The sequence below is a fragment of the Charadrius vociferus genome, unplaced genomic scaffold, assembly GCF_000708025.1.
Source record: "Charadrius vociferus isolate BGI_N301 unplaced genomic scaffold, ASM70802v2 scaffold2, whole genome shotgun sequence".
Taxonomy (NCBI): domain Eukaryota; kingdom Metazoa; phylum Chordata; class Aves; order Charadriiformes; family Charadriidae; genus Charadrius; species Charadrius vociferus.
The window spans coordinates 2,880,882-2,898,654 of NW_009647595.1; the positions used below are offsets into that span (position 1 = coordinate 2,880,882).

The window sequence follows — 17,773 nt, forward strand, 5'->3', positions numbered from 1 at the left end:
TTAACCACTGCTTTTGCAGCAGGAAGATTGATACAAGGAGTTAATGGAGTGATTTTCAGGATCTGAATGTCTGTTAGAGTTAGGGCTAACCTATGTAAGAGTCAGTGTTTGTAGAAGCAGAGCCTATACAGTTTGTGCAGAGTGTCACAGACTGCTAGATAGACAACACAGTCTTTACAGTCACTGGAGTTGTATTTATTGACCTCTTTAGTGTTGAATAATAGAATATATAATGGAGTTATTAGATACAGCCCTCGATCCTTTTTTAAACTTCATTATATGTAATAAATTAAGAGGGCTTGTGAGAGGGAAAGGTTCCGTAGCAGTTTGGAGACTTCTGTAAAACACTTACTGGAGTTTTGAAACTCACTTAAAGATGTTCTGAGCGGAGAATTCAAGCAAGTTAGAAAATATGCTGTGAAGACCGACAGTCTCCTACAGAGTTGTTAGCTAACAAGTGCTGATGATTTAGGATTTTGGCTATAATGTAAAATATTTTCATTCCAATTAGTTGGGTGGGAAAGAAGTGAATAATTTGTTTGCTACAAAAATATTTTTTTAATCCCTGATTTTTCAAAAGCCTCCAGAGAAGCTTTATAGCATAGAATATTTTGATTCTCTTGAGTGATTTGCTTTCAGCTATAGCTGAATCAGGTCTGAATTTGAGGGGGTTTGCTTGGATTTCTGCCAGTTACTATGAGAAAGTGTGATGCTGAAACCTTTGCTTTGTAGTACATTACTGTAATGTGAGTCTGTCTCATAATACGTAGAGATCTTGGATATCTAAGGAAAGTATAAAGCCAAAATCAAGATATTTGATAATAAAGCAGACTAAATGTTTTTGCTCGAAGGCTCAAGGTCCGCCAATAACTTATACTGTATGTATGCATTCTGCTTGGTCCAAAAAGACACCGGAAAACCTATGAAAATCCATAGCTAGATTGCTGTCTAGGAGATGGTGAACCATTCCCATTCTGCCATACCAGGTTGCTGTTAGTTGTGTCCAGCAGGACTCTCTACTACTAGCCGCTTGCCCCCCTAGCAGGTGCTCTGACTAGATTCTCTGGAATAATTAGCAGCTTTGCACCGTAGATGTTTAAGCACACTGACTACAGACCCAAAGATTTTCGTGAACAACAGAAGGAAAAAAGGGATTTTATGAGAGACTGGTAAATTAAAGTAGTTTTCACTTGTTTTCCATATTTGAGCTTAAATAGAGATTTGACAGATGAGAGTTTTGCCAGACATTCTTTCTAAATGGCCATCTTGCTAGATTCACTATCACATCTTTCCTGGATGTTTTTCCCGGAGAATTTTTCCAGTGGTAATGGTGCAGAGACAGTCTATGTGAATAAAACTTGAAGCAGTGTGTAAATTTCAGATATTGCTACATCTTGCCTTCATCTCTTCCCTTTAGAGATAATTGGGATGTGACTTTACAGGGTATGCTAGGATCTGGCAGCAAGCTTTTTCTGTCTGTCTATCGCTTATTCTGTTGAAATACGTTCAAATACATTCATATGATTTAGTTGCAGAGAGTTACTAGCTAGAATTCAAGTATCACAGGAGATAAGTGGTTAGTTATGAAGCCTTGGAAAGGTGACTGTTAGGTGAGACAGCAACTTGAAGCTAAAGGGAAGGAATTTGCTGATTATGGGAGGTCAGTTCCTGGTTCCTCTAGGTTCATTCTGCTACTCAGGTAGTTGAATCGTGAAATGGGGTTATAGTTGCCTGGTTTTATCGATAAATTATTTGGAGCAGTGACCCTTAAACTGGTTGAAAAGTCTAAGAGCTTCTGTAATAATAATAATAATAGAGCATTAGGTATTAGTTAGTTGAACTTAAATTCTCACTTAAATAAAGATTTAAGTTGCCATTGATATTGTACCCAGGGGCTTATCTACAAGACATGCTGGTTTGGTCTTCCTATGTCAAGGCATTTGTTTCTGAGTGTAACTAGTTAAAACAGATCTGTATTTTTTTCCTTTCAGTGAAAATGCATTCCTTTTGACACCAGAGCTTACTCCTCGGAAACTCAGAGGTTTGCCTTTTGAAAAAGCAGCTGGATGCCATTACCATGGACTTGAGTAAGTTTCCTGGCTTCTTTTCCCAAAATTATTTTTCAGCTTTCGGTCAAAGTATAATTAGAAACATTTCAAGCAACATGATTGTTATTTATGCAACATTTTATGTATCCTTTTCCTTCATTGGAACAACTTTGCACATGCCACTTCTACTTTTCTTACCTTTATTTTATTCACTGGTTTAAATTGCAACACACCTGCCTTGATGGTAATGTAGAAAATTCTGTGGGTTTTTTTTTTCTAATTTGTACTGCTGTAGCTATTCTCAGTCTCTCTGAAAATTTTAATGCAGAATTAGAAGTGGCAAGGGGTAGAGGGTTCATTAGTACATACCAAGTCCCTGGAGCAGCACATGAGTGAACCACATACATAGTTTCTACTTCGATATTAAATTGTAGGCACTTTCAGGCTAATAGTCATGAGGCTTATGAAATCTACTGTGAAGCTGACAGTATGTGCAGGGAACCTGAAAATAACACCGGCAGGCAAGTGTTAGAGGTAAGAATCTTTGAAAGGATCGTGTATTTAGTGCCAGACAGCCAGCGTTTGTTATTTGTCAAAGCTTCAGACGGGGAAACATCATATAATGTAGCTGTATAAAAATTGTTTAGACAAATATAAATATTGTCATTGAGGAGAAGAGGAAAGGGACATACACAAACATAAGAGTAAATACTTCAGCATAACTCTTCTGTGTGAACAGACTCTTAGTCTTAACACCGTATATATTAAGAAATGCAGTGGATACCAAGCGTAGGTAGTTTGGTCTTCATGCAAATTTCTGTCGCCTCTTAAAATCACATTTTTAGATTATCAGTATGTGACTAATGATACTGCTGGTATGTTTTTCTCCTATCAACTGCACAAATAGTTTGGTTGAGCCTGTGTTTGGTATCTGGTAACTTTAGCCACGTTCCGTAGGGAAGTGAAGCACTCGTTCTATCTGTTCAGCTGTCTGTTTCTTCTCTTTTTCTAAGTGGTAACTCATGAGCCTGTTAGCCTTTTTAGATTTGTAACAAAAGGCACAGAGAGGCAACTGGGGAGGTGGGAGAAATGCAGATTTGTCCTCCCAGGTATGGGAAGAGAGCACTTGGCCTTTTTCTGTTGGTATGTGGTAGCTTGCTGACCTGCCTGACCTCAGCAGGGAGTGTGCATGGGGATTCAAATTAGGCGCAGCACAGCTCACACTGCCTCTTCCATAGCAAAATATGACAGGTAGAGACCACAGGGAGGCATGGATATTGTGGAGAGGAGGGAGACCCTGGCATATTAATGTTACAAGGGGAATGTGCCAGCAATAAGGGAGGGAAGCAGTAGGGTGAGGTGGTAGAAACTAGTGTGAGAGGGAGGAACCTAGAGCCTGTACAACCAGAATATATTGATGCAAGAGTATCATCGGAAGCATATGGTCTTTTGGAGCAGATGTGTTTTGTACCATGCAGTTGTGATTGCAGTTTCCATCTGCATAGCTGATGTATTTATATTTGGAAGTAAAGTCTTGTCAACAAAACCAGGAGTCGCAGTTACGATTAAATCAAATTTCTGATGTAATGAACCTGTGCCAAAAACTTGGATCCTGTGTTGCAAAGAGAAAGTAATTGCCGTTAAAGCAGAGTGAGTAAAATGGCAATTTAACTTCTAAAGATAAAAACATTTTTATCTTTCTAGGGGATGTGATTACTCAGGGGACTGAGAATATAAATAAGGAAAATTAAATACCTTGAAATTTGTAAGTTAAGAGAGCTTAGTCTTATCAGATAATGAATTTATTTCTAGGGGAAAGTCTTGCTCAGCTGTAGAAATGAATTCAGTGGTCTGCTGTTAGAAAAGTGAATTTCTCCCTGAATATGAAAATTCACTGAATAAAGTGGAAAAATTGGATCTAGCAATTTAACATAACTTGTGTTAAGAGATAAAGGTAAAGAATATGTCTAGAGTTCCTAAGAGTAGGAAACATTGCTAAGTAGTTTGGAGGGTGGGCTGAGAGATAACTCACATGGTTCAGAACGCTTGTTAAGAAAAGGAAGGAATAATATTGAATAATAGTGTTGTCTTTCCCTGCAGTAGAGGTAATGTAAATTACTGGGCATTGGTCTCTTTCAAGGTATCTTGGGAATCATTTAAACAAGAGAAAAGTTAGTTGAGATGCATTTCCTACTGTTGTAATCTCATGAGTAAGTTTCACTGAGTTAGTACTGTTCATCTGTTCTCTTTCAGCTCCACCATATTTAATAGTTTCTTCTTTTGATTTGGTTCATTAAACCACTTACTCTTTGTAATCAGTAGGAAGCTGGGAGGCTTGTGCTTGTTCAGTGACACTCCTGTATTTTTAGCATTTAACAAATGTAACTGTCTCATATAGCAGTGCTTACCTCAGAAAAAGCTAAAGGTTGCATTTCCAAAGAGCGCAGTTAGCAAAGAATCTATACTAAATAGCATTTAAAACACTTACCATGCCCTATCTTCCTCATAGTTACACTCAATTAATACAGTCTCACAACAACCTAGGTTTTGGCACAACCTGGCTTTTCCTAAAATTATGTCAGTATCATTGCATTTTGGGATTCCTGAAGCACTGGTAACTTGCAAATTACATATATTGTACTTTGGGATGTTTTCTTCAGGTGATTTTCTTATGGTATATGCACTAGAGAAATCTTGGGTTGGTTGGTTGTTTCGTTTGGTTGGGGTTTTTTGACTAGGAAAGGCACATTCTCCCAGGAAGACACAGAGGCATATTGCCATATTATAGTGTATCGTTTTATATATAATAACCTGATATTTTCTGGATTTCAAAGTTTTGGTGGCTGCTTGCAAGGTCTGAGGTCTGAAGATGCTGTGTCCACCCTGGTGTGCTGGGTTCATCATGTATTTGAGTTCAGAGCTGTCCTCATTGCTGTTTTACTGGAGTTTCACACTGGTTAGCATGATAGCAGGGGTAACATCTGTTACATACGGACTGAATTAATTGAAGACATCCCTGCTTCTGGCAGCGGGGTTGGACTAGATGACTTTTAAAGGTTCTTCCCAATCCATTATATTCTATGATTCTATGAATATGAAAAGCAGTAAAATCTAAAATAGAGAGACTGATGATGCAAATGTAACGCAGAGTTGATTGAAAGGAGCAAAAAATCCATTGTCAGCATCCTAATCCGTCACTTACTGTTCAAGGAGAAAATTCTGCTAACGTCCATGGAAATCTTATTTGTAATACCACAGGGTAAAGATTTACAAATAGTACATGATTCAGCTTCTTTGTTGGAATTAGACTTAAATAGAGCTAAATCCATCAGGCATGTGTTAATTTACTGGGCTGTTTTAAGGTATCTTTCAGAACAATACACCAGTCCAAACAAAAACAGTTTTGGAGATTATACGATAGTCAAAAGGTTAAGTTGTTCTGAGTTTGGTTTTGTTCTGATTGTAGTAAAACAAGATACTTTCGCAGACTTCTCACCAATTTCAATTTTAGATATTGTCTAGATAACAGAAGAGCCTTAGAGAGAGACGTGGGATATGCTGAACTTCAAACTCGTCTTATTCGCTATGAAACGCAGACTACTTGCACCAAAGAATGCTGCCCTGTGCCAGTTGTCTTGAGCCCTCTCCCATCTCCTGCAGTCTTGTCAGAGCCTGGAAGTGTCCCTGATGGAGAGTCTTTACAAAGCGAATTCAAAACGGAGGCATCAAGGCTAAAACGCAGATCAAAAGACTTGGAATGCTTTTATCCCAAGAAAAGGTAATGCACTGAATAAAATAAATCTATAGCATGAAACATTTTAGTAGTCTCTTGTGAAATGCATCTTGTCTTTCATCTGGAAATGTTTTTAGTGAAACTATGTAGATAAATATTCCAGTTGTTTAATCCTCTTCTGTAGGTTCAGTTCTTTTCTCAGGTGTGACCTCTCATTGATAGTATTAGATTAATCAAAACCATGCAGCACAGGCACCTTTTATTTAAGATATTTGGGCTTGTATATTGCAAAGTCTCAAGCGCCTTTGAAAAGATGACAGATAGCCTCATCTAGGACTGAAGCTGTCAGTGCTGTAGCAGTACAAAAGAACAACTAAAGATTTAGAAAGCCAAGCTCTGTACAAACAGAATAATTGAATTCCTAATCCAAAGGACTGCTGCTATAAGATGACCTACCAAAATTCAAACTGATTGTCAGCCTTGTTTATTAAAGTCTTTTCTGGAAGCCTAGTTTTTAAGATTTTCCTTTGTACCTTGTCCTCACTCTGAAGATGCAAACTGTTTGCATCAAGAAAAATTTAACTGCTACGTAACAATACTTCTGAATTCACTTTTTACTGTTATACTTCACTTCTTACTTCTTTCCAGTTTGATACCCATTGCAATCTGATCACAGTAAGCCTTTAACAGAGGTTTTAGGAATATCCATATCTTTTGCAGCTTGCTGAATAGTTAGAAAAGAAGAGGTGATTGTACTTAGCACTTTGTAAATTTGAGTTTCAGAATTACGAATGCTCTTACAGTTGACGGATCAAGCATTACAATGTTCCAGTAGAGTTGTAATGCCCAACTTCCAATCATTAAAGAGGAGTAGTGACATTCCTGTAGGGCCAAAAGAAATTAGATAGTTTCAAGAAGTTTTGTCTTATCCTGAGACTGGAGGCCAGCAAATTTTGCTCTTCCTCACTATCTAGATGAAGGGTCCATATGCAAAACTACCCCTTCCTCCAAAGAGTTTCTTTTCTTGGTTATCTTGTTTCCTCAGTTCGTTTATAGATGTTTTTAATCAGACGTGCAATGGGTCTATGTATCAGAGACCAAATCAGTCGGTAAAGTGTTCTAATACAAAAAGCGTTACATATTAGAATCCTGTCTGCTGTTTTCGGATGCTGTTTGCAAAAATGTACAGTAGTTAATACTCAGCAGCAACCTCTATAGCAGAAAAAAAGGCACCGAAAGAGTCAATACAAAATCTAAAAGCTTTTTATCTTTTTCTTTTTTTTCTTTTCTTTCCAGGCTAGCCAAATCTGACAGTACAGATTCCCTCCTCTCTCAGGCAAGCGGAAATAGTGGGAGTCACTATACAGTTGCTGTAACGAGGAAGCGCTCCGAAAGATCAGCTTCTGTAGCTTCGATGCCATTGAAACAGCCTGCTCAACCCCACAAAGTAACCACTAAGGTTGGCTCAGCAAGTCACATTAGTGCAACCGAATCTGCGACTTCAAAGCCAGCTAAGGAATCGAGATCCCAGAAACATACAAGGGTAAAAGTCTATGTTTTTTGCTTAGTGAGAAAGCATCTGCTTAGCTTCTTTCCATGTGACTTAATTTTTTTTATTTTTTAACTCAAAGTTAACTGTCTTCATTTTCATTTGTTATTACTAAGCTTCGTTCTGTTCACTTAAGTGAATCCTGAAAGCACTAAGGAGAGTGCTCCAGAAGCAAGGAATGAAAAAGTATGTAAGAAGTATCCTATCACGCCCAGGGAATTAAGTCTGAGACAGATAACAACTAGAAGTAAAAAAGGTGGGAATGGGTAACAATGAATAGGAGTTATGTAGAAAATTAATATAAAACCTAAAGGCGCTAAAGAAATATGAAATATCTGTGCTGGAAGGGTGTCTTGGTTTCAGCTGGGGTAGAGTCAAAGCCATTGTGGAATAACAGACTATTCTGAGAATAAAAAGATATTCCAGTAGTTGTACAAGTCCATTAATTAAGATAACATTTAAATACTTTGATGCAATAATGTTTAATTAATAGCTGATGTATTAGAAACACCACTTTTAAAATACAGTACAAAAAACTTTCTGGCTTGCTGATACTAATTTTAAATTAATCCCAGGGTGCTAGAAAGGACAATGCGTGAATGTTGATGTCATACTGTCAAAGGCATGTTGGGATGACCCAAGTAACCATAAATTGGTGTGACTATTCAGACATACAGCAAAGCTTAAACATCTCTGATATAAAGAATCATAGAATGTTTTAGGTTGGAAGGGACCTTAAAGATTATCAAGTTCCAACCCATCTGCCGTGGGCAGGGACACCTTCCACTAGACCAGGTTGCTCAAAGCCCCATCCAGCCTGGCCTGGAACGCTTTCAGGGATGGGGCATCCACAAATTCCCTGGTCAATTTGTTCTAGTGCCTCACCACCCTCAGAGTGAAAATTGTTTTCCTCATATCCATTCTAAATCTACCCTCTTCCAGTTTGAAGCCATTGCCCCTCGCCCTATCACTACATACCCTTGTAAAAAATCCCTCTTCAGCTTTCTTATAAGCTCCCTTCAGATGCTGGAAAGCTGCTATAAGGTCTCCTTGGAGCCTTCTCTTCTCCAGGCTGAACAGCCCCAACTCTCTCAGCCTGTCTTCATAGGAGAGGTGCTCCAGCCCTTGGATCATCTTCATGGCCCTCCTCTGGACCCACTCTGACAGGTCCATGTCCTTCTTAGGTTGAGGGCTCCAGAGCTGGACGCAATATTCCAGGTTCAAGTCTTACCAGAGCAGAGGAGAGGGGCAGAATCACCTGCCTTGACCTGCTGGCCACACAAGCATGAGGTTGGCCTTCTGGGCTGCGAACGCACGTTGCTGGCTGATGTTGAGCTTCTCATCAACCAACACCCCCAGGGCCGCCTCCTCAGGGCTGCTCTCGATCCATTCTCTGCCCAGCCTGTATTTGTGCTTGGGACTGCCCAGGCCCACATGCAGGACCTTGCACTTGGCCTTGTTGAACTTCATGAGGAAGATCAGAGTAAATTTTCCAATCTGACTGTAGTGTCTGATTTTTTTAATTATTTTTTTAATATCAGTTTGTGAAACAAGAGAATATGAATATAAAGAAAAGTTTTTTATTTACAGAGGCAAGATCAAAAAAGGTCAAGTGTTCTTTTTTTTTTTTTCTTCCCTTCCCTTGGACAATTTTTCAGGCTTGTAATTGTTTCTGTTGTTTCCAAGATGCTGAAGGAGGTCGTTGCTAAGACTCTTCAAAAACATGGAATTGCAGAGGATCACAAGTGCTTTGCATCATGCAGCCAGCGTCTATTTGAGATATCAAAGTTCTACTTAAAGGTAACTAGAAGACCTGCTCTTACAGTTGCTTTTTCTTAGTTAAGTGAATCCATTCCTGAATAAAACTTGAGATTGACTGTGGGATATTCAGACTTGATTAAGTTAATATTTCCGAATGGTGTGTTAGTGTGTAGAGTATGTGGATAAACCTTTGGAATTGTCAAATGCAAAACCTAGTTTTACAGTATATTTTGGTGCTTGTTTAATCGTTTTTAAACCTTATAAAGCAGTAGTCTTTTATGTGAGATAACATGTTAAAGCAACGGTCTGTTAGGAAAGATCATGCTTGTGCCATACGTCCTTAGCTGTTGTAGCTATCTCCCAGCCATAGCTGTGGCCACTCAGCTGCTCCCTTCTTCTGAGGCTATTGGCTTGATAGGTAGCTTACACAACTGACTCAGAAATTCTAGTTCCCTGAAATGCTCACGGAAGTCCTTGTAAATGCATTGTAAATGCCCACAAGTATCTAACGCACGTTGACTGGCAGCACCGTGTAGAATTGCATCAACCTCATTTTTAGGAGGAGATGAGAATTCTTTCCATGATACCTAGAAGACTTTGTGAGTCAATGCTTGAGCCCATGTTACCTAGTCTGGGTACAAAATCAAGTTAAATTACAGTACAGGGTGTTTAAAAGCTATTGCTCGCAAGCTGAGCTGCTGTTTCTGTTCATTTGCATGCATTTGGCTTGCCGCTATTTGTGAACTAAGTCAGTGTAGTCAACTTCAGTAAAGGTGATTTAAGCTAAATGAAGTTGCAATTGAAGAGGGCTGAATGCTTACACAGACAATTAGAACATCTTGCTGATGAGAACCAATGTCTTAAATAATTAGAACACAGTTATGCAGTCATTCTGTAAGCACTCCCAAAATCTCCCTGAAATATGCCCTGAAGGAAGATCTTCTAATCCAAAATCAGAAAGAGCTGTGCATAGGGATGAGTGAGTAGGGCAAATCAGATGGGTTCACGGTGCCATTCCAAGTAGAAGAGCAAAAGGAAGAGTACTGCAGCGATCTTGTCCTTTGGAAAGCTGATCTAGAGGGAGGTATAGCAGGGTTTTGTTGTCCTAAACTCTCTTGAAGCCCCAAGTCTATGGGAGCCCTTCAAATCCTTTTCTGTGCTGCATGCTTCAGGAGCATGGTATCGTAGGTATCATTTTCCTTTGGAGACAACCAGTAAATGCATTTCCTTAGTTTTTCTTTCTCTTTAGGCAAAGTTATGTGCTTGCTTTGTTTAAGAGAGTGGACTAGGTTGGGCTAATTGGACTGCAAAACACACAAGCCATTCTAGGCTTTTCCTTTCTTGCACTGATTTTCTCTCTTCATATCCTCTTCTCTGTTCTTTGCTAGAACTCTGTATTCAATCTAAGTGCACAGTTGATTTCCATGTTTATATAGAAATAAGTTCTTACAATGTTGATTGAAATCTTTGGATATCATTTAAGAAAAAAAAATAATATTCCTTTTCTGGAAGCACGTGGAAGGTTAGAAAAAGTGTGGCTCAGTCACAGACTGGAGTACTAGGTTTGGATTATTGGAGGGAAAGCTGCAGCCCATTGGAATAGATTTAGATTATTTCTTTTAAAAACAAAACAAAACCAAAAAAAAACTCAAAACAAGTCAAATAATTTTTCTGTGGTTCTGAACAAGGTGATAAAAGGGTAACATCCCCCCTCGTTATTAGGGCTTATAGTCCAAATTCAAGTGAGCACATGAGTTTGCTGATTTCTCTGGCTTTGTGTTACATATTTAGGATCTTAAAACTTCTAGAGGACTTCTTGATGAAATGAAGAAAACGGCAAACAACAATGCTAAACAGGTGAGACCCTTTGTTTATTTGTTCCTGTAATTTGTGAAGGATAAATGTAGCTGTGGCACGCTGCCTGTAGAATGGTTTGGTCCATAGCTTTGAGAGATGCAGAGATGCATTTCTTTGGCTGTGGGTCTCGTTTCACTCTGAACTCGCAAAAACTTTCTCTCAATCAGTAGTCCCATGGTAAAATTTCCTGTTGCATATATTTAGGTTTTAGATGGTAATTCTTGTTATAGCTGCCAATATCATGTGCCACAGTGAGAAATGGAAATGACAGCAACAAATGTTTCTACATCACTAGGGGAACAAAAAAAAAAAAAGCAGAGATGAGATTTTTCTTCGTTTGAGAGAAGCCTGGATCATTAGGGAATTCTTTTCTTGTGTTGAAGAAAATAATGTTTCTTTTCAAAGGTTAGGAAGCAATAAATGGATCTATAAAAAGAAATAAATTTCTTAAAATTTATCAGGTTATCAGATGACCTTATTTGTGTATAAGGTGGGACTTCGGTGAACAGTAGCACAGAACAAATGACAGGATTAAATACTCCTGTTCTCTAGAAATTAAGTAACTCTGATTTAAATTCTGAAAAACATGCTGAATTGACTCCATGATTTAAAGAACCTCAAGTATGATGCACATTTACAGTACAATTTTCAATTAAATGGAAGGGTTTGGACTGGGGTAGTTAAATAAGAAACCCCAAACTCTTAAGGAAAACTGCTAGGTACTCACAGAATTTATTCTATGTGAGCAATATTTATTGTGTTCTGTACTGCATTCCCTTGCGAATTGCTTCCTGCAGATCGTCAGGTTTCAAAAACTACATGGGTTGTGATGTTTGGTGTAGGACTGGGATACTGTCCTTATACGCTGTTTCTCACCACCGTCTCTATCTGGGGAGGCCAGTCTAGTTTTATGTTTGTTCGCTGTTGGTAAAAGAAGCGTTAAAATTGGGCATCTCTTAAGCTGGCCACCTCTCCCTGTATTAGAGAATACTTTGAAACTACATTATAAAAAATATCATTGCCCAGGACCAGTCAGTGGTCTGAAAAACTACCCTGTTTGGGAAACAGCAGAAATAATGGCGGTAGATACAGCAGTGCACAAATTATCCTTTATTCTTTTTTCTATGGCTTTAGGAATTTTTTGTGCTAGAAACAGTAGCTGTCTGGCATTGTGCGTGCACCTTGTTGCTCGTACGTGGTGAGAGTGGAGTGAGGTAGCTCAAATCAGGGGATCTAAAATTGCCTTTTTATAAAGACAAGGCATTCTGTAAAATTAAATATAGTTCTTGAGTTAACACTGTATCCTCTCAGTTTATTAACAACTCTCTCTGCTTTTGAATGGATTACTTTTAAATCCTGTTCAGTAAACACCACACAGGTGGTGATAAAGAAAGAGTTGATAAAATATATGAGATGTTCTTAAGCTGCTTTCAAGAACTGGACTTATGTAAATCGTTTATTTTCTCATTTATTTTCCCAGGTGATTGAATGGGTTTTGGAGAAGACTGGCAAGTAGAGGTACTGAACGGCCGCTAGAAACTGCGGAGACCAAGCACTTCCCATTCTAGGAAAAACATTATACTGCCTAACGTGTGCACACACACACACACGTCTACACTCCGGAAGGACTCTGGTCAGTGTAATTATATAGACTCAATTCTCAAGCACAGTAGTGTGTTTTGAAACTTTTTACACTGAAAGTTTTAATTTTTTAAAAAATTCAAATGAAAAAAGGTTTTATTTTATATGCATATTTATTATGTTTCATTGTTAAAAGGAATATAACTTGACTTGGTTTGATAAAGCTTTGTATGTTTTTAAACCAGTGTATTTGTTTTTTATGTGAATAAAAACCCCACCAGATATAATTTTAATAACAAAATTACTTTGTTTTACCTTTTTGTGTGAAACCTCTCTTCTATTTATTACTACTTGCTGTTACATAAACAGCTGTTTACAGCGTCGACCGTTGACATTTTATAGAATAACTAAGAACAGATCCTATTCTGCAGGTGAAAGCAAAGATAATTAGAATTAGAGTCACAATTATCTCTGTGTTGTAGTATAAGGAAAAAAAAAAGCACATCTTTTGAAACTTGATGCAAGGTCCCATTAAAGAAAGGATCATTGTTTTACAAGCTGAATTTCCGGTATAATGTCATGTGTACTCTTTGTAACACTCCTTAGAAACAATTCATGACAGAGTTCTGAGATGTCTTTTCACGGGGGAGGAGAAAATCAAAACGATAGCAGTAATGATGATTGTGAGAGCTGTGAACGAGCTGCCATGCTATGATGAAATGTAATGGAGAGAAGAATTTCCACCTGAGTTGCAAGCCCAGTTAAATACTAAATTCACCCTCTGTTTGCTTAAGTCTCAGGCATGTGCCTGGCTTGTACTAGTGTAATTATTCAAATTAGTATTATGTTGAGATGAGGAGTTGCTACCAAAACAAATAAATTTTACAGCTTTCAGTGTAAGGATTTCCTATTCATCACATAAACTAACATGATTAAAATTGAAAGAGATGCAGTGTTACTGTTTGCTATATTCTTCTGGAAGGAAAATGGATTAAGCAATACTAATATAAATGAAATTTAATATTCTGAAAAAGTAATTGAACTAAACCATGTGTAGGTTAGACTTAATACTGTAAAATCTATTCATTCTCTCAAGAGCCTGCCTGATTTCGTGACAGTTATTCTTTGCTTAATTCTATTTTGTGTAGAGCCAAGCCCTAAGGAGGTTTTTTGTGTCTAACAGGATCTTGCATTTAACTCTTCTGCTCCCCTGTTCCAGTGTGTATTGTTCTCCTGAACTATTCAAGACCTTTTATCTGTGGGCGCGTACTTGTTTTAGCTCCACTCTGAGTGGCAATAGGGGAGCTACGGAGCTGTTCTGCTGTGCCAGTGGGCTCTACTGAGTACAGTGTGCGTCTTAGCCCAGGACAAACACAACCGCTCTGGAGCGGGATTACGTTTGTCTGCAAAATATCACATATTCAGAGCATCCAGTACTGAAAGTTTCATTTCCTACTTCATTTTGAGTGGGTTTATATACTTGTAATTACCAAAAAAATGTACAAATTATGCGTAAGTTGATAAGCAAAAGTACAGAAAGTACGCTTTGTGAAATAGTTGCTGCTTGCTGCCATGTTTCAAGAAGGTAATTAATAATCTTTAACTGGCTTTCTTAATGAAAAACTATCTGCATGTATCTGTAGAAGGGCTTTTACAAAAAGGTGCTTTTTAAAATTATTTTTTGTTTTGTCATTCCTCCCTTACCTCTCTATGGGGTCCATAGTGAGCCCTGGAGTTAGATCCTATCTTTCTTACTTCATGAGCAAGTAGAACCCAATGGTTATTGTTTTAATTAATTCTGTAGACTCAAAGGTTGGCCTGAAATAATCAGCAGAAAAGCAGTTAGGGAAACATAAGCATTTTGATGTATTGTTTGTTCGCATGATTCCCAGTGCTGAACTAACACAGTGCTGCCCATGTCTCATTTGCTCTTAGTTATTATGTTGTGGTTCTTAAGGTAAGTCATAGCTAGTTTCTTATCATGGCTTAATATCACTGTGCCCCACTTGAGCTGTGATAACTGTCCTTGTGGTTGCTCTTAACCTACAAAAAGCATGCAAAATAATTTGACTGGACAGCGCTAAACCAAATTATCTTACATCTGTCGTAGTTCAAAACCCCCACACTGAGTCCCCACAGCTCAGTTAACGTGTTGTAACTTGCGTTATATAGAATGTAACGTCACTCTTTGCCTCTGAACTTCAAATTATTTTCTTTTTTGTGGCTGGTGAACCCCAAATCCCGTCTGTCCTACGTGTGCTATGCCGTAGAAGGTTTGGGTGCTCGCTTTCACATTTTTGCAAGTCAGGGTATCAGTCATATTCACCAATATACATTTATGGTCTACCCATAATCTATGTTATGCTCTTATACGAGATTGGGGTAAGACAGCACTGATGTGGTTGCAATTACTTGGTGAGATGATTATTCTAGTATTACAGCAATTGCGTGATCAATATCACCAGGCTACAACAGAACGTAACTCGGGTACAAATGCATTTCCAAATTCACAAACTCTCCAAGTCTCCGTTGAGATTTGTTTTCTAACGCCTCTGATTATTTACACAGGCACAGAAATTCTGATGAAGAAAACAAACTGAAAAGATAATCCTATGTGGAAAAAGTAGCTGGTATGTTCACAGGAGGTTATCGTCATTGCTTAAATATTTAATGGTTTTCCCCTCATGCTTTTAAACTGAACTTTTGCCCTGGTTAATCTAGGGGTTCTTACATCAAGCAGGCTGTTTCTCGAGATTTTGCTCTTTAAAATGAAAGTCACCACTGAATTCACAAGTGTCCATTTTAGATACAGTTCCCAATTACTTTATAGTAATAGTATATACAGTAATTGTGTGTCTATAGTAATATATAATGTATACAATAGTAATGTATACTTACATTTACATTAGCCCCAGTAAACAGCTAGTTGTAAACCGGCCAGTTTGACTTGTGAAAAATAAGATAAATTTACAAATCAATGACAGTATAACAATCTGGAGCACATCAGTCGTTTAGGCTCCAATTCTGCTTCCGCTCCAATATTAACTTTTAAATGTGGGTAAGAGGACAGTGAGAAGTCTTGCAGATGGAACTCGGATCAACCTCTACTTCAAATCAGCTGTGCTTCTGAACACGAAGAGCTGGATGGAGTGTCCATGCCCCGTGTCCTGTGGGAAGAAGGAATAAGTACCTTCTGCAGAAAGAGAAAGCACTCGTTTCATTATTTGGAAAGGACCAATTCTCATGATGTTTGTGGTAGTGATTTACTTGGTAGTGCATAAAGAGTTGTGTTCTGATTTATAAAGAGAGATGCGAGTTCCATTTAAGGAGCAGGACTCTTAGGAAACACCAGTGTGCTTCCCTGAACACAATCGGATCGGCTTTATTTTCTTTTTTTTTTTTTTTAACAAACACCTTATATCACATTTTTCCAGTAACATATATGTTCCAATATGTATCCAAGTCTTTCGAAGGGTGAAGCTGCTATACAGACTTTCTGATCAGACCGTTCCATTTACAGGCAGTATTTTGTGAAAAGAATGAAGCTCTAGAATACCGCTTTTTAGGATTTCTATGAGGCTGCTCTGCCATACCTCAGGTCAGACTGCAAAAACAGACTGAAAATCCTGCAGTTGGCTTTTCTATTTGGGCCACTAAGTTAAGAATTAAAGTAGAAGGGAAGAAAAATGTCCTTTTTTCCATAACCGTTCATACGAACTTAGCAAGGCACATGTTGGCCTCACTCCTTGAATGTGGAAGCTTGAGCAGAAGTTTCTGTTCTTTTTTTTTTTTTTTTTTTATGACTTCTGTAACTACCCAGTTAAATATAAGCAACAGAGAAAGCTTTGTAACTTCAGCAGGTGAGCCCGAACGACCTTGCCCAGAACATCCCTTTTGTCTTCCAGTAAACACCAGTGGCAAAAAAAAAAAATGCCGTGTGAGTCTGCTTTCAGCCTGGCATCAACTGCGCCGCTGCCGTGTGAACACTGAGCTTACCTAAGAGAAAGCACCGATGCCCTGTTCACAGATCATTAATACTTTCTTTGTTTAAAAATTTTTTAGAAGTCATTCCATCAAAACGATGAATAGTCCCCTCAAGTAGCCGAATTCTTGAAGAATGACTGAGGTTTAAAATGTAGCTTCCCCAGCCCCAAACCAAAGGACAGCCTTCCGAGCAGCTTGTGTGGGTACAAAGTAAGCTCACCTCACAAAAATCCAATAAATGACTTTATTAAATATATTCTTTTCCTCTAAAATATAAATATTCACTATACTCTTATAAATGTGGAGTAGGTCTGTATTTCATTTGCCTATCCCATCCAAATATGAATCAGTCCAAAATCTGAAAATGAAGAAATAGCATCTGTAATTATTTTTTCTATAAATATATATAATACGAATTTTCTTTGCAAACTGTTTAGTTATTCACTTATACTTCATATAGTACTGAGCACCTTAGATTACATAGTTTCATTTAATTGTTGGTACTAATATAGGAATTTGTCATATTTACAATGCACATACATGTTAGGTATAACATTCCAGTGATTTGTAAGTGTTAAAGGACTAAGGAAATAGTGCAGTATAGTTTACGTATGTATTTAACCTACCCCACAGTATCCAAGTTTTCACTTTAACCTCTGGAACTTTTATAGGAGCCTGCATCCAGATTTTTAAGTTATATTTTGGAACAGCAATAAAAGTGTCCTGAATCGCTTTATAGAATCTTCACACAACATTTTACTTGATGATGTGATGTGAGTTCATGCTCAGCGCCCCAGTCCCCCAGCGTACCGACTGCCCTCAGCTTCTCAGAAGATGTTCTCCTAGAAGCTTCCAAGCCAAAGGAGATCCAAGGAACTGCGAGTTATGTGAAGAGCAGTGGTCGCTAAATGAGAAATAATGCATGTGGGAATTACTGGTAAGTTATGTAACCTGTTATCTCCTACCTTATGAATTTACAAGAGGAATTAATTTTTAATTGCGAGTACCGTGACAGTAAAAATAAAGTTCACCGCAAGGTGAATCCCCTCCCAGGCTTGCTTTTGACTGGTGAGGTGCTGGGAGTGGGGCTACTCTTCCAAATGGCAATTTAGCTGTTGTTCTTCAATGATTATTTTCTGTATTTGCAAATTCAGCCCATCATCTTAATTTTTTAATTAGCTTCGATGATTAAGATACCTATGGAAACCACCACGAACTAATTCCTATGCTGTGAATAAACAGCATGTCTTATGCTTAACT

At 38.1% G+C, this 17,773-nt stretch overlaps 1 protein-coding gene across 1 annotated transcript in view; it reads left to right on the top strand.

Moving 5' to 3' along the window:
* The window catches only part of MTBP (MDM2 binding protein), a 32,550-nt gene extending 20,086 nt beyond the window's left edge, over window positions 1–12,464 (top strand). Inside the window, exons 17-22 of the mRNA XM_009881037.1 lie at window positions 1,992–2,087; window positions 5,560–5,826; window positions 7,078–7,324; window positions 9,017–9,130; window positions 10,883–10,948; window positions 12,429–12,464. Coding sequence (XP_009879339.1) covers window positions 1,992–2,087; window positions 5,560–5,826; window positions 7,078–7,324; window positions 9,017–9,130; window positions 10,883–10,948; window positions 12,429–12,464 — 826 coding nt within the window. The remainder of the gene's footprint in view (window positions 1–1,991; window positions 2,088–5,559; window positions 5,827–7,077; window positions 7,325–9,016; window positions 9,131–10,882; window positions 10,949–12,428) is intronic.
* The last annotated feature ends 5,309 nt before the right edge of the window (window positions 12,465–17,773 follow it).